Source organism: Sphaerodactylus townsendi, linkage group LG01, assembly GCF_021028975.2.
Source record: "Sphaerodactylus townsendi isolate TG3544 linkage group LG01, MPM_Stown_v2.3, whole genome shotgun sequence".
Lineage (NCBI taxonomy): Eukaryota > Metazoa > Chordata > Lepidosauria > Squamata > Sphaerodactylidae > Sphaerodactylus > Sphaerodactylus townsendi.
Window position 1 is genome coordinate 23,307,315 of NC_059425.1, and position 20,875 is coordinate 23,328,189.

Consider the following 20,875-nt stretch of genomic DNA (forward strand, 5'->3'; position numbering starts at 1 on the left):
TTTCTATTTTGCATTTGTACCCTGCCAATCTCCCAAGGAACACGAGGCGGCTTACATATCAATACATACCATAGGTGACCAAATCCCCTCATAGTTTCAACTTGACTTTGTCTTAATTATATAATTAAATATATTATTATTTTGTTGCTGTATTTCAATGCCATACAATTTATTTATTTTTATTTATTTTTCAAACTTATATACCACCCAATCCCCAAAGGGCTCTGGGCGGTGAACAACATGAAATTCAAATACAAATAAACATAAAATCAAATACAATAATCTCTCAATAATATAAATTAAAATGCAGTAACACATATAACAATGTCTGCGTTAAAATCCTTCTTAAACCCTCCTGAGAGGAGAGAAGAAAGGGTATTTTTCATTTGTATTTTTCAAGCTTATATAATAGCCTCTTTTTGGATTTTAATGCTTTGTATAAATCTCATATTGAGTTTTAATTCTTATGTAAACTCTTGGGAGTTGGGCTAGGGTTGAAGTCTTATAAATGCCTTTATGGCCTATGGCTAATAAACGTGAATTTGACTCAATACATAATAAAAATACAATAATATAAAACAATTCAAAAATATATAAACATTAAAAAGTTAATATTGTCATCCTTGAGGGATCCACTAATACACAAACCAGACACCCAATAATTAGAAACTGAATTTCTTGCTGGGTTAGAAACTGAATTTCTTGCTGGTTTAGAAACTAAATTTCTTGCTGGGTGGATGGATGTGCCTTATCTGGATAAAGATAAACACCTTGTAGCATGCTGTTTGCATCTCACAGATGTGGAAGTTCATTTTGAACTGCTGACAACCTATCAGTGAGCAATCGTGCTTCCTGAGTATATCTTTAACTGAAAGAACAATCACCTTTTTGGTTGTTGTGGGTTTTCTGAGCTGCGTGGCCGTGGAATCAAAACCACCATTTTGGTTTTCAAATCGGGCTGCTGAAAAGAACGTGAATTGAGGAGGTGAGCTTTTAACAGTAGGAAGGGCACTGCGCAATGATCCTTGGTATGAAAACTTGAGGGTAGAAGGTTACAAGCTAGCACGGCTACTGACTGGATAGAGAAAAATTGAGTGGTGGGAAGTGTTGTCAAGTTGCAGCTGTCTTATGGTGACCACATAGGGTTTTTATGGTAGTGCCATAGGAAAGGGGGGGCTCATCCTTCAAAAGGGGGGGGGGGCATCCTTCATTCTTTGCTAAGGAGATGGGGGCTACCCTTTTAAGGGTCCATAACTTTGGACCCCCTGAATCCAACTGCACCAAACTTGGGGGGGTCCCATCAAGGACCCAGTCTCCAGATGATATTATCTTCTTGAAATTTGGGTGCCAGTACATTCTGTAATGCCACTCCCCCTGCAGGGAGACTTATCCCCAGAAATTCTGCCCAACAATCTTTGTTTCTGCATTTGAGCCTTCTTGGCATTCCCTGTCAATGGGGGTTGCAGGCGGGGGGAGGGGGGGCACATTTCTGAAGGCACAGTTTCAAAACTTTCATGGTCTCATCAGGAGACTCCCCAGGAGTTTAGTGCAGCAAGTTGGGTTCTAGGGGCTGAAATGCTATGGACCCTCATAACTGTAGCCCCCATCTCCTATTAGCTCCCATTGGAAACAATGGGGGATGGGGCACCCCCTTTGGGAGTCCATAACTTTGGACTCCCTGAACCAAACCTCACCAAACTTGAGGGGTAGCATAAGGATAGTCTCCTGATGATACGCTGAAATTTTGGTGCCGCTCGCTCAAACACTGCGCCCCCTGCAGGCCAAAAAATGGAAAACCACTAAAATACCCCAAAACGAGACCCTGTACTTTGATGCCCCCCACAAGGTGGTGCCCTGGGCAGCTGCCCACCTTGCCCAATGGGCATTACGCCCCTGGGACCAATAGAGGTGGTTTGTCCTTTCCTGCCTCTGTTTAGCATCCCTGGATTTCAGGGCCAGCCTTGCTCAGCCTCAGAGAGGAGGCTAGTAATGCAATGTTATTTACCTCCATGCCATGTAAAGTTATCAGTGGCCCCATTGTGTGCATGCACAAAGTGTCATCAAGTCACAGTTGATTTATGAGGACCCTTCATGGAGTTTTCAAGGCAAAGGGATTCAAAGAGTGTTTGCCACTGTCTACCTCTGCACAGTGACCAGGGATTTCTTCGGGGGTCTCCTGTTCACATACTAACCATGGCTGACCTGCTTAGCCTCTCAGAGCTGAGATCAGGCTAGCCTGGGCCATTCCTCCAGCTACTTGTGGGGGTGTCCACCTCCCCCACTGTCTTTCTGCCTGGCTGACTCCAATCCTGTGTTTCTCCTCTATCCACACTCACTTGCCATTGCCAATTTCCCTCCTCCCAAATTCTAAGGGGGGTGGGAGATACTTCTAGAAGGTCTCAGCCCTGGCCGGTTAGCTCAGCAGGGGTAGAACCAGCGGCTCTCGGGGGTAGGGAACCTGCGGCTCTCCAGATGTTCAGGAACTACAATTCCCATCAGCCTCTGTCAGCATGGCCAATTGGCCATGTTGGTAGGGGCTGATGGGAATTGTAGTTCCTGAACATCTGGAGAGCCGCAGGTTCCCTACCCCTGGTCCAGAGTGTGCATTTTATTAATACGATTAATAATCGTGGGGCACAAACGAGCCATCGCAAAACCGAGGAAAGGAAAATCAGGAAAAAATCCCAGTAACCTTTTTTTTTTAAAAAAAAAATATTTTACCACCAAAAATGACACGAAAGGAAGAAAAATCAAAATAATGAAAAATATCTAGACATAAAACAATCATAACAATAGCACAACTTTAAAAATAATTATCTCAGAATGAAGTATTAAGTGGATCTGCATTTCTTATCTTGTAAATTTCATAACCAGATCAATAAATGTCCAGTAAAGAGCAATGGTAAAACTGAGAAAAGAAAAATAAATTTTAAAAAATCCAGCAAACGTTTTTTTTAAAAAAAATTTTTTGTTTATTTTGCCAACAAAAAACGACATGAAAAGAAGAAAAATTAAAAGAATGAACATTATCTAAGCATAAACAGTCATAACAATAATAATAACCCAACTTAAAAAATAAGTATCTCAAAATTAAGCATTAAGTGGATCTGCATTTGTACTCTTGTAAACTTCATAGTCATATAACTAAATTTCCAGTAAACTCTTGATTGCTTCTTTATTCCTCTCCGTATGACCGGAAAGGAAAAACTGGTGCAGCAAAATCGAAATTCGCCTTCGCCAGCAAAAATGAAAATGCATTCGCCTCGAGCTGAATCAGTCCCCCCCACCCCCAAAATGAGACCAAGGGGGTGGTCGTGTTCCTTTAAGATGCCCCGCCCTCCTGCCTTGACCCGGCCTTTCCCGAAAGTCAGGCTTTCTCTTTTGCTTACCTGCTGCCTTTGCTTGCTCCGTGGGGCAAAGGGGACGCGGAGGGCTTGCAGAAGGGCGGGATGACCACGGCGGGCTGGGAGACCCCTGGGGGGCGCCTCTCCTCCTCTTGGGGTCGGCTCGGCAGGCGTGAAGCCGAGGGAGAGGTTGGTCGCGGGCTCTCCCTCCCCACCTGTCCTCTACCTGTAGGGCGGGCTGCTCAGGTAAATCAGCTCCGGGATCTGCTGTGTCTCTTGTCCCCCAAAACGCACGCATTAAGAAGCGGTGTTTTGCAAAACGTGGGAAATCCTGGGGGGCTTTGGAGGGTTGGGAGAGGGAGCGGGTCGGGTTTCATCCCTGCAACCAAGCCTCACGTTTGTTAGGGTTGTGGAGGAAGGCTTCCAGGTCAGAGTACCGGTTCTCTAAAAGGGGCAGTTGCAAGCTTTTTGAACATTTGCTTCTATGCAATTCCTGCGCAGTAGGATGCAGTGATGCCTAGTGGTTATAGCGCTGCATAAAGGTCTGGTAGGTGGTCTTTGTATCTTTGGAATTTTGTATTGTTTTTATTATGTTTTTATTATGTGTTGATATGTAAAGCTGCCTCCAGGCCTTCAGGAGATCCGCGCAGTACAAATGTAAAGTATGTATGTATGTATGTATGTATGTATGTATGTATGTATGTATGTATGTATGTATGTATGTATGTATGTATGAATGAATGAATGAATGAATGAATGAATGAATAAATAAGGTCCCTCAAACGCGCCCCCCCTTTGCTATGGGAGTTCAGTTGGGAAACTTTCAGCCAAACCCATCTCATACGGTTGTTGTGAGGGTAAACTGGAGTAGAGAATGGTAGAAACTGTGTTGGGTCTCTGTTGGAAAGAAAGTGTTTAAGTGAAGGAAATCAAGCAATTCAAGCAATTAATATTAATTTAATAGAGCAAAATCCAGGCCTAATAGCACCTGGATGTGGCTCAGTGTGGTGTAGTGGTTAAGAGCAGTGGACTCTAATCTGAAGAACTGAGTTTGATTCCTCCCTCTGGGATACCTTGGGCCAGTTCACTCAGAACTCTCTCAGCCCAAACAGAGACAGGCAATGGCAAACCACCTCTGAACATTTCTTGTCTTGAAAACTCTACAGGTTTGATGGCACACACACAACAGCAGCACCTAGATGTGATGAAGTGCGTTTTGACTCACAAAAGCTTATACTAGGGGAGGTTTTGTTGGACTTTAAAGGTCTTACTGGACCCAAGTTTTGTTTTGCTGCCACTAATGTGATTTCTCATCTGAAACTAACTTCATGTTATATTTATTTAATATCTGTAATAAGCATCAGAGCCTGCCTGTCCATCTGTCTATGGTGGGTATAACTTGTCAGAAAATGAAGCTAGGCCTCTCAAACTTGGACACCGGAATCAGGGCAATAATAGATGTTGCAGTGCCAAAACATGAAGGGTATTGAGCCATGCTGGCCTGGATTATTGCCAGAGCCCCCACCCCATGATATTCCCAATAGAAGTGAAGGCTTTCTGTCTGAGGTAGTCATAACACATCCAAAAAAACCCTGGGGGTCTCAAACTTGTCCTCCATTTTCAGGATGATTGTGAGAGCTGCAGTGTCAAAAATGATCGAAATCAGGACATCCAGGCACAGATTAACTGGAAGATCCTGCTGCTGTTTGCAGTGGGAACAAAGATTTGTTCGTGAGAGCCAAGAAGGTGTGGACCGCAGAGATAGGGAGGGTGGGAAATAGCCCCTATGTGACAAAACAAAGTGCCTCCCTGCACTACCAGAGCTTCTGTGGTATAGTAGAGTGTCTGACCAGAATCTGGGAGATCCAGGTTCAAATTCTACCCCCATCGTGGAGGTGACCACTGCTGGATGTCCTTGGGCCAGTCACATGTTGCCTAAGCTATCTCATAGGGTTGTTGTGACAATAAGCTAGAGGAGAGAAGAGCAATGTAAGCTGCCTTAAGTCCCCACTGAGGCTAAAAGCAGTACGTTCAGGGAAAATGGAATATATCCCCTTGTTTAAAAAGGGGGAGATGAGGTTTAAGAACCTCCCTGAAGTATCAGAGCCGGTGGGGTGTAGTGGCTACAGTGTCTGACTAGGATCGAGGCAACCCAGGTTCAAATTCCACCTCTTCTGCAGAAACTTGCTGGATGAATTTGGGTCAGAACTCTCAGCCAGGATTGTTGTCAGGATAAACTTGATAAAATGAGAACCATGCAGCTGCTTTAGGTCCTCTTTGCAGAGAAAGTCAGGGCATTACATTTGCTACAAAGCTAAATCAAGATTTCAGAGGTCCATGATTGGATTTTTAAGGTATTCCTAAAATCAAACTGCTGTCATAGGAATGGGGTGTGGGTAGGTTGGGATTAAATGGGTGATGCTTGGTTGTAAGAGCATCAGAAGAGCCGATACTGTCTCAGAGAAATATCTTAGTTGAGGTGCAGCAATTGAGAATATTTTTATGTTTCCACATTAGAATATAGTTCCAAACAAATATGAGAATTACAAATATGAGAATTATCATTCATTTTTACGCATTGCCTTTGTCAAAACCGTTGTTTTGTGCATTATTCAACATGGTACTTTGATACGAGAGTATTTACACTAATATATATTTTTACTTTCAAACAGATGGAGGGGAGCAGGGCTAGGTAGGTGCTATGACCTGGGCAGAGCATTCTACAACAAAGAAGGTCCGGCATGTTGAGTTCTGTGGTGGAGGAATATACAGTCTACTGACAACCTTTTTCTGAGACAAACTATAACTGAGTCCAAACTAAGGTGTCCTTTAGTATCCTGTTTCACTCAGCGGCCAGCCAGCTGCCCTGGAGGGTCACTGAGCATAACAATAAAGGCCAAGACCTACCTCTGATGTTCCTTGGTTGTACCGCGTTTCAGATGTTTGCTGCCTGTGACTATGCCTGTGACTATCTCATTGCCACGGCTAGCAGCCACTGAGGTTCTTCTCCGTGAACTTGATCTCTTTTAAAGCCATCTGTGCTCATGGCCATCACAATATCCACTGGCAGTGAATTCTTCTAGGAGGGTGTTCCACATGCATCTTGTTGCCGCTGAGAAGACCTTCTCACCTGTCCTAAATTGCCATGGTTTGGATAGCAGCAGGATCCACCACAGGATCAAGGTAAGAGTTTGGGGTACGTGTACATGGCTTGTGGGGGTGGGAGCGCTTCCGGTAATTATTTCTTTAAAAAATGTATATCCCACCTTTCTGCCTTTATCGAGACCGCCAGGGCTGCAAACGATTTACAACATGCATGTTATAATATAAAACATACGGAGTTTAAAAACATATGGACCAGTTAAAATACGTATAAAACGTTGCTTAGGAAGGAGGGATTGAGGGAATGCTAAACGAATCACAAAAGGCTTCACCTGTTGGTGGAAGATGGAAACAGAAGGGACAGATGAATTCCCTGGGGAGCGAGTTCCAGTTTTGGTGCCGTGACCGAGAAGGCCATCTTCTGGATTGCCTCCTATCTGATCTCAGAAGGCAGGGCCACCTGAAACAGTACTTCTGAAGGCAGACCATTATGGTATGGTAAACTCATGAGGGATTCGAAATTATTCTGCCCAGCCACTAAAATAGGCTCTGTGAACCCCTTACCTTTGGAGGTAGCCACCACTATGGCTTTCTTAGACGTGGTAACCCCACCCACCCACCCATTTTGGATTGCTCCCACTACCATTCTTTGCCTGGTACCTAGTTTGTAGATTTTTTTGGCAGCAACTAAAAACATTTTTAAGTCACTTGAGGCATTGAGTTTGCACAGTTTCCTTTCTTTAATTGCCCTTTGCCCATTTGCTGCCCCTACAGTATTATTCTTGATTTTTAAGCTGTTCTATAATTTCTAATTCTGCTGCTTTTTATGCTGCTTTTCTTGTTCCACTGATTTTACTGTTTTACTTATTCATGTTGTCAATTGTTGTGTGCATTTTTTAAAAAATACTGATTTAGCCAGGATCTATTTAGGTTAAACAAATATGGAAGCTTATGACTCTTGAGATCCCAGCTGTTTGGATTTTGGGGAGCCATAAAAGCACACACACACACACACACACACACACAAATCTGGAACATCCTGTTTGTTTAATTCTTATGCTCAGCATGTCTTGTAAATGTGCATTTGTGTAAGCAGCAGGGTACTAGACAGTGTGCAAACGAAAGAACTGAGTTGTATTTTGGAAGCTAAAAATCTATTAAAGTTTAACATCTGGAAAACAAGCGTTGGCAAGCAACCGCCCAAATATTTAGCGTGCTGCTTCTTCCTGATTCCTATTCTCTCTCCCCTCCCCAGCTGGGAATGCTGCGAGATAAACTGGAAGCAGTAGAGATTACGATGTGTGCTGTTTTGGTACGACTCATTCGTGCGTCTGACTTGAACCTGGACTTTCTGAAAAATTACTGGCCATTTCAGAAGTTTCTGTGCTTCCCTGTTTGAAATACAGTTAAAACTGGGAAAGGAGGGGCGAGATTTCATGTATTTTTTTAAACAGAATTTTAAAATCTTTTGAATTCCAGTTAAGTTTCCTTTAAAAAGCAAACACCAGGTCTTTACTGACTCATGGGGTGACTCACATCACAATTTTTACTAGGCAGACTATGTTTACCTTCCCCAGTTGTTTACCTTTTACCCCCAGCAAGCTGGTTACTCATTTTACTGACCCCAAAAGGATGAATGCTGAGTCAACCTTGAGCCGGCTACCTCAAAGCGACTTCCTCCAGGATTGAACTCCAGTCGTGAGCAGAGCTGTGACTGCAGTACTGCCGTTTACCACTCTATACCATCGGGCTCCTGTACTTTGTTTTAAATTAATGCTATGTCTAATACATGTCGCAGACTGAACTGCACTCCCTGTAGCTATGGGTTTCGGTTTCTTCAGGTTCTCATAATCAAACTTGTATTGGGAGTTCTGTGCTAGAAACTTAATCCTTAACATGCACGGACTGGATTTGGATCAGAATTGTTGTACGTAAGGAGAGGTCTCTTAAGCCTTTCCTCCTACACCATTTTCCTGACCTGAAACAGCCCTGTGGGTATTATTTGCTCCATTGGGGAAACCTAGATATACTTCATCAGTCCAAAGGGAGCCCTTGATAGGTTAAGGAAACCTTTTGGTCCATTTCAAGTAGAGATGATGGCCTGGTGGGGGAACTGAAACCCACTTTCCTTATGTACTATAGATGTGATTTGGTTTGTTATATTTCTTTTGTTTTCTTATATTTCAAAAGGCTTCCCTGCTAGCCATAAAATTCAGGAGTGCGGAGGAATGTTGTAATTAATTTGGTAAAACGATGTATTTTTTGTTCCAGTTTTTTTAAAAGGAAGTGCATAATTAACAAACAATCTGATGTTAACACTAAAAAACAGAACTGCTCTTGGAAACTGAAAACAGCTTCATCCTTCATTTCTGAAATGTTTGCTGCGAGGAAGGGTTTTGTCGGCCGCTGATTTTCTTACATATTTGATACTTTTATTAGTGTACTGTTGTTTTTCAATTCTGTTTCATAAGTTTGCATCTTCAAGCAAATATTCAGAAAAGTGGAATATACATTTTGCTAATATACATAACACAGATAATATTTATATCTCCCCAGTCAGCCATGAAGTTCACTGAAGAGTCTTGGGTCAACTGAGCCTGTTTCAAAGGACCGTTGTAAGTATAGAATTGGGGGCTGGAGACCCATTTACGTTGCCTTGACCTCCTTGAAGGAAGGGTGGAAGAAAAAGCAAAACTAGTTTTTATTAGTTCCTTCTGTTTGAGAAGGGTTTTTTTAAAAATAGAAGTAGCAATCACATGACGAAAGGGAAGTTTGTAGGTGGACGAGTGAATGTTCAACTAGTCAGGTCTGCAACCTCTCCAGATGTTCATGGACTACAATTCCCACCAGCCCCTACGACCATGGCCAATTGGCCATTCTGGCAAGGGCTGATGGGATTTGTAGTCCATGAACATCTGGAGAGCCACAGGTTGCAGACCCCTGGGAGATTATTATTATTATTATTATTATTATTTATTATATTTATTAACCGCCCTCCCCCGGAGGGCTCAGGTTTAGATTCATAACTGGGAATCTGCTGATTAATTTGGGTCAGGGCCACGGGGGGGCAGGATGAGACAATCTTAAGCATATTTATACAGCAGTCAGTCCCACTTGAATTTAATAGGGCTTATTCACTTGTTAGTAAGTTTCAGATTGCAGCCTTGGTTTCGAAACCACTTTCGAAATAGACTCCTATTTACTTTTTCCAGGGAGGAAGCTGTGTTAGTCTGTGGCTACAAAAATAAACAGGAGTCCTCTGACACTTAAAAGATGGCCAGTTTTTTTATTCTGGTGTGAACTTTTGGTGTGCTTGATGATGTCATTTGTTGTCCATGGCAATGGATACTAGTTCTGGTTCTTTAAGGTACCCCAAGACTTCTACTTATTGTGTGAGATTTTAGCAGCTTTTCCCTAACGATAGTGGATCTCTTACAGGGCACTGCATTTTCAGAGGGAAGGAAAGCTACGATCTTTAGTTGCTGCAAAACAAGATTCTCCTCCAGCTACCTTAGAAAAACGTGTTCAATAGCTTTCTACTACAGCCAACAGCTATATTGCAAATCAGCAAGCGAACTTTCAACTTTTTGTCAGGTAGGAAGTTCAGTGTGGACTAATGGGGAGTCAAAGTGATGCGTGAGAACATGAGCGTGAGTCCCTTAGCCTGCAGTTATAGCATCTTAAAATAGAGCATAGGCTGTTTTGCAGGTGGAATTGGATTAGGTGGTGTCAGGCGCAAAACAGGTTTCAAATTGCATCAGAAGCTACTAGAACAAAGATGCAATCAGTGCCCTTTTTGCCTTGAGGCTGTGGATGTCAAATATTTTCTTGGGGTCAGAGAAGAAGAGTTTGGATTTATATCTCCCCTTTCTCTCCTGTAAGGAGACTCAAAGGGGTTTATGATCTCCTTTCCCTCCCCCCTCCCTTCAAACACCCTGTGAGGTAGGTGGGGCTGAGAGAACTCCGAAGAACTGTGACTAGTCCAAGGTCACCCAGCTGGCATGTGTTGGAGTGCACAAGCTAATCTGGTTCACCAGATAAGCCTCCACAGCTCAAGTTGCAAAGCGGGGAATCAAACCCGGTTCTGTAGATTAGAGTGCACCTGCTCTTAACCACTACACCTTGCTGGCTGGTGTAAGCCACTCCCCTTCATCAGAAAAAGCTAAGCCACTCCCCTTAATAAGAAAAGTCTCATTTGAAAATTCCTGAAAGGATTCCAGTAATGTTACCTCCTTTTAAAAATTCTTTTTTAAAATTACGGATAAGAATTAACTAAGAAAAAGAAAACAGAGTCAAATTATGATTACAATTAGTTCTAAAGACTAAGAGAAGGGGAAAATTATACATACACTATTCTACATTGAGCAGGGGTTGGACTAGATGGCCTGTATGACCCCTTCCAACTCTATGATTCTATGTTAACTTCGGGGTGACATTCAGCATGCTTTTTTGCAGCCTGTTTGTTGAAGCTGGTGGTATTTAACTGTCACCCTTAGAATGTGGACTGAGGGGCTGGTTTGCCCTTAGAATGTTTGCGCAGATAGCCAGAGATGAGCAGTTAAAACAGTAAATGTGTAATAACTCGAGTAAAACTGAATATTTTGAAAGATCCTTTCTTAGTGAGCACCTAAACCACATAATGAACCAGTGTGCCAAATTTCAACTTTGTAGGTTTGGTGGTTTTTGAGTTCTTTTGATGAGTCAGTGAGTCAGTCAGTGGTATTTCGTGTTTATAGATATAAGAACATAAGAACATAAGAACAAGCCAGCTGGATCAGACCAGAGTCCATCTAGTCCAGCTCTCTGCTACTCGCAGTGGCCCACCAGGTGCCTTTGGGAGTTCACATGTAGGATGTGAAAGCAATGGCCTTCTGTGGCTGTTGCTCCAGAAAGCACCCTGGACTGTTAAGGCATTTTGCGTAATCTCAAGATCAAAGAAGGATCAAGATTGGTAGCCATAAATCGACTTCTCCTCCATAAATCTGTCCAAGCCCCTTTTAAAGCTATCCCAGGTTAGTGGCCATCCCACCACCTCCTGTGGCAGCATATTCCAAACACCAATCAGCATCGCTATAGCGTTGAAGAAGTGTTTCCTTTTATTAGTTCTAATTCTTCCCCCCAGCATTTTCAATGAATGCCCCCTGGTTCTAGTATTGTGAGAAAGAGAGAAAAATTTCTCTCTGTCAACATTTTCTACCCCATGCATGATTTTATAGAGCTTCAATCATATATCCCCCTCAAGGCGTCTCACTCTCCAAACTAAAAAAAAAAAGAGTCCCAAAACGGCTGCAGCCTTTTCCCTCATAAAGGAAGGGTGCTGCTGTAGTCCCACCTCAATCATCCTAAATCACGCCCTTCTCTGCACTTTTTTTTCTATCTCTTTCAATATCCTTTTTTTTTTGAGGATGTGGCGACCAGAACTGAACACAGTACTACAAGAGGGGGAGGCCCACGGCTTGATATAAGAGCATGACAATCTTTGGTGTTGTATTCTCAATTTCCTTTCCTAATTATCCCCAGCATAGAGGTTTGCCTTTTCACAGCTGCCATACATTGAGTTGACTTATTCCCATGGAACTATCAACTAAGGCAGCCCAAATCCCTCTTTCCTGGTCTGTGACTGAGTAGCACTTGACCCCTCTGTAGCATGTATGTGAAGTTTGGATTTTTTGCCCCTATGTGCATCACTTTGCATTTTGCTACATTGAACTGCATTTTAAGCCATTTCTTAGCTCCACTCACCCTAATTTTATCAAGGTCCGCTTGGAGCTCCTCGCAATCCTTTGTGGGTTCTCACCCACCCTACATAATTTGGTATCATCTGCAAACTTGGCCATACCACGCTTACCCACCCACCCACCCTACTTCCAGGTCATTTTATGAATAGGTTAAAGAGCACTGGTCCCAATCACCGGATCCTTGGGGACACCACTCCTCTACATCTCTCCATTGTGAGAATTTCCCATTTTACACCCACTCTTTGCTTCCTGTTTCTCAACCAGTTTTTTTAATCCATAGGAGGACTTCCCCTCTTATTCCTTTCCATTGCTGAGTTTTTCTCAATAGTCTCTGGTGAGGAACTTTGTCAAAAGCCTTTTGGAAATCCAAGTAGACAATGTCCACTGGTTCCCCCTTATCCACATGCCTGTTTAAGCATCCCTCCAAAGAACTCTAGTAAGTTTGTAAGACAGGATTTGCCTCTGCAAAAGCCATGCTGACTCTTTCTCAGCAGGTCTTGCTTTTCTACATGTTTTATAATTTTATCTTTAATGACAGATTCTACTAATTTACCAGGAACAGATGTCAAACTGACTGGCCTGTAATTTCCCGGGTCCCCCCTAGATCCTTTCTTAAAGATTGGTGTGACATTGGCCATCTTCCAGTCTTCAGGGATGGAGCCTGATTTCAAGGATAAGTTGCATATTAAAGTGAGAAGATCAGCAATTTCATGCTTGAGCTCTTTAAGAACTCTTGGGTGAATGCAATCTGGGCCAGGGGATTTGGTAACATTTAGTTTATCAATGGCTGCCAGAACTTCTTCCTTGTCTACCACTATCTTTGTTAGTTCCTCGGATTCGCATATAGATTATGAAGGTTATTGATCATTTATATACATTGTTTCAGCGATATCTTTCATATTTCATAATAATTCCTTTTTTGTGGAATAATATAATAATACCACCACCTTGAGTGGGTTGGGACCCGATAAAAGAAATACAACCTGGAAAGGAGTGGGGAGGAAAACTACCTACTGTGAAGTATGCTGTCTGATCTCCTGGAATTGATACATGGTTGGCATAGGTGATTAGTCTCTAGATAGGCTTGGGGTAAGGAACTATTTAATGCATGACTGGGAAAGCACTCTTGGCTTGGAAGACCCTAAGAGTAGAGAGACGTTTTCATCGGATCTTCCTTCTAGCACTGAATAAAAAACTTTACTTTTCTAGTTCTCCTGTCTTCGGTTGGCATGAAGGATTTAGAATACCTGCAAGGACGAACCATGTACATTTTGCCACCTGTCCCTTGAAGTATATTCCAGGAAATTGATGTCTTTTTGTTCTGTGAGTGATTCTTCTTCTTTCTTGTCATAATTGCCACACTGCAACCAAAGAGTAGAGATGCTAGAGGATGCCATTTAAAGAAGGGGTTTTGTTGTGTGTGTCCCGCGTCCTTTCTCTGGTGGGTTTCTTTGTCAGGGCAGTGCGCATCCCTGCCCGCATCACCGGTCTGGCACACCTGGACCTGCTTCGCTACACCTTTGCACAGCTTGATTTGAATGCTACTGCACAAAAAGCTGTTCCCCGCATGCAGGAAACTAGCTCTTTGACATGCTGCCTTTCTCTGTGTGGGAGCACTTTGATTTCATAAGGGCAGCATCCATTCCCAGAAGCCCCTCCCTAGCATCCAAAGTTGTATAAGGCAGACATGCATCTGCCGTTCATGAAAATTAGGCTTGATGTGATGCTCAGTTTAGGCCTGCCGAAAGCAGAAATAGCTTTTGAAAGGGTCTTAAAAGAAGGAGAGAATGACTGTGCTGGTAGTGCTTTTTATTAGGAAGTGTTTTAAAAATAATTAAGTCATCGTCCTGCTGAGCCACTTAAGGCATACCCAAAATATTCTTTAAGCTGTGCATTATAGGCATGGTCAGTAGCAGCTGAATGATCTTGCCTTCCAGGAATATTTATCTTCCATTACTGATCTTCATTCCTGCTGGGTGACCTTGGGCTAGTCACAGTTCTTCGGAGCGCTCTCAGACCCACCCACCTCACAGGGTGTTTGTTGTGGGGGGGAAGGGAAAGGAGATTGTAAGTCACATTGAGTCTCCTTACAGGAAAGAAAGGTGGGGTATAAATCCAGACTCCTCCGACTCCTCCTCCTCTTCTCCTTACCCTGTTTTAGAAGAGGCACTCCCACTGCTCTCTTGCCTTCCAGGAATATTTATCTACCATTACTGATCTTCACACTGAAGAATCCAATAAAGTTTCCAACAAACACTGACATTTCCTGGTACACAGTCGATTCACACACTTCAAAGTCCTTGTGTCCTCTCCATGGCAACCATGAGGACTTTTGTTCAGTTCTGTGCTTGTTGTATTTACCTGAAAGAAGGATGGCACACTTGGAAAAAAGCTTACTCCGGTAGTTTGTGATCCAGTAAATTTGATCTGTGATATAGGCAGAGAGAACATGACGCAGCAGTAGAGGTGCTGTTTGCCAACTTTCAGGGGTCCACTTCCTAACAAAACACCCGTTTTCTACAAGCCCTCAAGTAAGAAGCATAAGAAAATGGAGAGGTGGGGGAGATGTCATCAACTTATGGGCATCACTTCTAGATAAAGCCAATGCTCAAGAATTTTACTGGTCTCCATGTTTTTACCATAGATATCAGCAAAATCCTAGGGAGGGGAGGGAGGCATGCAAGGGGAGGGGAGGGAGGGAGGGGAGGGAGGCATGCAAGGGGAGGGGAGGGAGGGGTGGCATGCAAAGGAGGAGAGAGAGAGGGAGGGGCCCCGGCATCTGGACATGGCCCATCCACCCTAGTAGAGGGAGGGGGAAAGGGAGGGAGTGAGGGGTGGCATGCAAGGGAGGGGAGGGGGCCCGACATCTGGACATGGCCCACCCTAGCATAGGGAGGGAAGGGGAAGGAGGGGTGGCATGCAAGGGATGAGAGGGAAAGGGAGGGGACCCTTCCCTCCCCTCCCTTGCATGCCACTCCTCCCTCCCCCTCCCTCCGCTAGGGTGGGTGGGCCATATCCAGAGGTGGGATCCAACCAGTTCTCACCACTTCTGTAGAAGTGGTTACTCATTTTTTCTGAGTGCCGAGAAGGGGTTACTAAAGCAACCTCCCTGCCCAATAGGGACTGGAGGTGTGTGTGTGCAGCGGCGCCACTGTTTGAATCCCACCACCATCGGAACCTGTTATTAAAATTTTTGGATCCCACCACTGGCCATATCCTCCCTTGCATGCCACCCCTCACTCCCTCCCCTTCCCCTGCATGCCACCCCTCCCTTTCCCCCCTCCCTCTACTAGGGTGGGTGGGGCATGTCCAGATGCCGGGTCCCCTCCCCCTCTCTCTCCTCCTTTGCATGCCTCCCCTCCCTCCCCTTCCCTCACTCCCTCCCCCTCCCCTTCCCTCCCCTCCCTTGCATGCCACCCCTCACTCCCTCCCTTGCATGCCACCCCTCCTTCCCCTCCTCCCTCAGCAAGGGTGAGTGAGCCAGGTCCAAATGCCGGGGCCCCTCCCTTGCATGCCTCCCTCCCTCCCCTTCCCTCCCTCCTTCCCTTTCCCTCCCCTTCCCTCCCCTCCCTTGCATGCCACCCCTTGCTCCCTCCCCTCCCTTGCATGCCACCCCTCCCTCCCTCCCCTCCCCTGCATGCCACCCCTCCTTTCCCTCTACTAGGGTGGGTGGGCCATGTCCAGAAGCCGGGCCCCTTCCCTTGCATGCCACCCCTCCCTCCCCTCCCCCTGGGCAGGAGGAATGTTAGTTCTGTATTTTAGCTGGAAGTGATATTGGAGCATTGATTATATCTTTTCCCCTTGCTGACTATAAGCAGTCTAGGAGTCCATTTTTGGGTAGGAGGATTCCTGGAAACTTTGTGCAAACTGCCTTGATGAACTCTGTGATAAAGGAAAAGCAGGATACAAATGCTATAAATCTAAAAAAGTCACTTCATATTAAAACAGCAAGTTTTTAATTTTAATTGTATTTAGCTTGGATTTGATTTTAATTATTAATAGCTGTTTTAATTGTTCATTATATCGAGTTTTGTTATGTTATGTTTTATTATTGTAAGCCGCTCTGAGCCCTTTCGGGGAGGGTGGTATATAAATCAAAACAAACCAATAAATAGAAGAGTAGCATCTAAGAAAAGGCAAACTCTCCCTTTGATTCCATATGCATTTCCCCAATTTAATGTAATTGGTTTCATTAAAGCTATGCTAGCTATATAAATATGAAGTACAGAAATTTCTCTGGAAAATTTACTGTCTTGTTTCTTTTTTCCTCAGCCCGTAAAGACTGGCATTCGGTATGTAAAGTCAGATAAAGATGACCCCACTCAGATGGAGGTGACCCCACTCCATATGCTATGGATGGCTTTGCTTTTGGTGATCATGGGTCTGGCGCAACCGTCTGAGACATCTCCTTGCTACATTACCGAGGATGAGCTTAAAGCCGTTTGCCAAGGCCGGAGCCTGTTCTCTGTCCCGCAGGATCTTCCCGTCAATTTGCAGGTGTTGGACCTCTCTTACAACAAGATCAGACAGATCAACTCGGGAGATTTTTCAACTCTCACCCAGCTGAAAGACCTTGATCTAAGTTACAACAAAATCATGTTTATTGCAACTGATTCCTTCTCCTCAAACATACTTCTGGAGCAGCTAAATCTTTTTAACAACTCGCTGGAGGAGATTCCTTCGCAGGCTTTAACGCCACTGAAACAGCTGAGGGAATTGTCTATGTCTAACAACCTTTATCCCCGTTCAACACTAGATGGTACGTTCAGCACTTTAAAGAAACTGGAAGTGCTCTCTATGGGTGGGTCTGCTGTCCGGACGATAGCCAGTCAGGACTTCCTTTCAATAAAGGAAATTCCCTTGAAGAAGTTTGCCCTAAAAACATCCTCCAGTTTGTTGGAGTATCAAAAAGGAGCCTTCTCTAAGCTCAACACCACAGCTCTGTGGTGTGATATCTCAGTGGACAGAAACACCAAGGCTTTGCCTCTGATTCTTCACGACTTGCGTGGAAAACCACTGCAGTACCTCCGTTTCCGAAAGCTTTTTGAGTTCATGTACTATATGGATACCTCAGATATCTTTTCTGGCTTGGCTGAGGTAGAAGCTAAAGAGCTGGTTTTCTTCAGGGGAAAATTTAATGAGAACTTGCTACGCTTGGCCCTCTTGAATGTGCAAAAGTCTCTTATTCGGGACCTTTCGTTAATAGCTATTGATTTTGCTCGGTCACCTGAATGGAAGCCGCCAGAGGCTGGCATTGCCAACTTGACCCTCCGCCATTTGGTGCTGAAGGATATCAACAACCCGGACATCTTGCGTTTTGACTGGACCTTCACCTGGTTTGCTGGTGTGACTTACCTCTTTATCCTCAATGTCAACTTTAACTTTGTACCCTGCGATGCCTGGGGTGAGATGAGGAATGTGGTAGCTCTGAATGTTTCGAGAAATCGCCTGGAGAACAACAACATCTACAATCAAGCCTGTATTTACCAGGACATCCTGCCCAAACTGGAAGACTTCAACATGACTCACAATGAATTGGCCAGCCTGAAAACAGTGGCCACCATGACCTCAAGCTGGAGCCAACTGTCTAAATTAGATTTGAGCCACAATCTAATTGGAGGCTTGAATGAGTTTTCTTGTACCTGGACTCCTAGTCTTGTCTGGTTGGGTTTGGCTTACAATGCAGTTACCATGGACATCTTTAAGTGCCTTCCCACCACATTGCGTTTCCTGGATATGTCGTACTCTCAGTTGGATCGGCTCGATTTGGACTACTTCGAACGTGCTGTTGACCTCCAGGAACTGCTGCTGAGCGGGAACAAGATCAAGTTCATTCCCACAGAATGGAAGTGCCCAAACCTGAGAATCTTGCATGTGGATGGCAACTCCTTTGGGGCCATCGGCAAGGGCTCCTTTGGCAACATGCCGGATCTTGCCTATCTGAAGGCAGGGAACAACCCTTATCACTGTGTCTGTGACCTGCATGGATTCCTTCAGGAGGTCTTGAGCAATAGCAAGCTAACACTTCTGGATTGGCCCCATGGGTGGACTTGTTATCATCCTGAACCTCTGCTGTACACTTCTGTGGCAGCTTATGCTCCAAGGGTGACTGATTGTGACGTCACTGTGGTGGTGGCCATTGCGGTCTCCATCACAGCCACGGTGGTGATTGTCTGCATGGTGTTGTGTTGGAGGTTTGATGTTCCTTGGTACCTCAAGGCCACCTTCCACATTGTTCGTTCTAAATACCGGGCTGGCCACTCCCAACCATCAAAACCATTTGCCTACCATGCCTTCATCTCCTATAGCTGCTCTGATGCTGAGTGGGTGAGGCGTGAGCTCCTCCAGCGGCTGGAGGCTTCAACACCTCCATACCGGGTGTGCATTCACGAACGGGATTTCACACCGGGTCGTTGGATCATTGACAACATCATTGAGAACATTGAAAACAGCCACAAGATCATCTTTGTCCTCTCGCGCCACTTTGTGGACAGCGAGTGGTGCAACTACGAACTCTACTTTGCCCACCAGCGGGCTGTGGGCTTGAGCTTCGAAGACGTGGTTCTGGTGGTAAAGGAGCCAATTGATCTGCAAGCTTTGCCCAACAAATTCTGCAAGCTACGGAAGATGCTGAGTTCCAAGACTTACTTGGAGTGGCCTTTGGAACCCAGTCGGCAGCCCTTCTTCTGGCTCCAGCTGAAGTCTGTTTTGGGGAAGGCTGAGATGGTCCCTGTGGATCCCCGCAATGCAGATCCCAATGATGATGTTCTCAGTGACACTGAGCCAACATTAGATGGTTTGACTGACAGTACTCTTGAGCTGGACAATCTATCTTTGGAAAACATCACTGTGGACACTCAAATGAGCTAGGACAGTGGTGGCGAACCTTTGGCACTCCAGATGTTATGGACTACAATTCCAATCAGCCCCTGCCAATTGGCCATGCTGGCAGGGGCTGATGGAATTAATAGTCCACTAACATGCTGGAGTCTCAAGAAATTCACGCCACTGAGCTGGAATGAGGTGTACATAGGGCACCACCATGGAACATAAGAACTAGCCTGCTGGATCAGACCAGAGTCCATCTAGTCCAGCATTCTGCTGCACTTCGCAGTGGCCCACCAGAGTGCCTTTGGGAGCTCACATGCAGGATGTAGAAAGCAATGGCCTTCTGCTGCTGCTGCTCCTGAGCACCCGCTGGTCTGCTAAGGCATTAGCAATCTGAGATCAAGGAGGATCCAAGATTGGTAGCCATAGATTGACTTCTCCTCCATTAAATCTGTCCAAGCCCTTTTTAAAGCTATCAGGTTAGTGGCCATCACCACACCTCCTGTGGCAGCATATTCAAACACCAATCACCGCGTTAGCGTTGAAGAAGTGTTTTCCTTTTATTAGTTGGGGGGGGGTGGGGGGGGGGGGGGGTGGGGGGGGGGGGGGGTGGGGGGGGGGGGGGGTGGGGGGGGGGGGGGGTGGGGGGGGGGGGGGGTGGGGGGGGGGGGGGGTGGGGGGGGGGGGGGGTGGGGGGGGGGGGGGGTGGGGGGGGGGGGGGGTGGGGGGGGGGGGGGGTGGGGGGGGGGGGGGGTGGGGGGGGGGGGGGGTGGGGGGGGGGGGGGGTGGGGGGGGGGGGGGGTGGGGGGGGGGGGGGGTGGGGGGGGGGGGGGGTGGGGGGGGGGGGGGGTGGGGGGGGGGGGGGGTGGGGGGGGGGGGGGGTGGGGGGGGGGGGGGGTGGGGGGGGGGGGGGGTGGGGGGGGGGGGGGGTGGGGGGGGGGGGGGGTGGGGGGGGGGGGGGGTGGGGGGGGGGGGGGGTGGGGGGGGGGGGGGGTGGGGGGGGGGGGGGGTGGGGGGGGGGGGGGGTGGGGGGGGGGGGGGGTGGGGGGGGGGGGGGGTGGGGGGGGGGGGGGGTGGGGGGGGGGGGGGGTGGGGGGGGGGGGGGGTGGGGGGGGGGGGGGGTGGGGGGGGGGGGGGGTGGGGGGGGGGGGGGGTGGGGGGGGGGGGGGGTGGGGGGGGGGGGGGGTGGGGGGGGGGGGGGGTGGGGGGGGGGGGGGGTGGGGGGGGGGGGGGGTGGGGGGGGGGGGGGGTGGGGGGGGGGGGGGGTGGGGGGGGGGGGGGGTGGGGGGGGGGGGGGGTGGGGGGGGGGGGGGGTGGGGGGGGGGGGGGGTGGGGGGGGGGGGGGGTGGGGGGGGGGGGGGGTGGGGGGGGGGGGGGGTGGGGGGGGGGGGGGGTGGGGGGGGGGGGGGGTGGGGGGGGGGGGGGGTGGGGGGGGGGGGGGGTGGGGGGGGGGGGGGGTGGGGGGGGGGGGGGGTGGGGGGGGGGGGGGGTGGGGGGGGGGGGGGGTGGGGGGGGGGGGGGGTGGGGGGGGGGGGGGGTGGGGGGGGGGGGGGGTGGGGGGGGGGGGGGGTGGGGGGGGGGGGGGGTGGGGGGGGGGGGGGGTGGGGGGGGGGGGGGGTGGGGGGGGGGGGGGGTGGGGGGGGGGGGGGGTGGGGGGGGGGGGGGGTGGGGGGGGGGGGGGGTGGGGGGGGGGGGGGGTGGGGGGGGGGGGGGGTGGGGGGGGGGGGGGGTGGGGGGGGGGGGGGGTGGGGGGGGGGGGGGGTGGGGGGGGGGGGGGGTGGGGGGGGGGGGGGGTGGGGGGGGGGGGGGGTGGGGGGGGGGGGGGGTGGGGGGGGGGGGGGGTGGGGGGGGGGGGGGGTGGGG

The 20,875-nt window shown here is 47.7% G+C and overlaps 1 protein-coding gene across 1 annotated transcript; it reads left to right on the top strand.

Moving 5' to 3' along the window:
• Nucleotides 1–6,421: 6,421 nt before the first annotated feature.
• Nucleotides 6,422–19,054, top strand: LOC125439146 (toll-like receptor 1). The gene is made up of 5 exons (XM_048508071.1): nt 6,422–6,527; nt 9,003–9,061; nt 9,885–10,040; nt 13,394–13,507; nt 16,457–19,054. Exons 4-5 carry the CDS (start codon nt 13,493–13,495, stop codon nt 19,052–19,054), a joined length of 2,613 nt encoding a protein of 870 aa, XP_048364028.1. The 5' UTR covers nt 6,422–6,527; nt 9,003–9,061; nt 9,885–10,040; nt 13,394–13,492.
• Nucleotides 19,055–20,875: the final 1,821 nt, after the last annotated feature.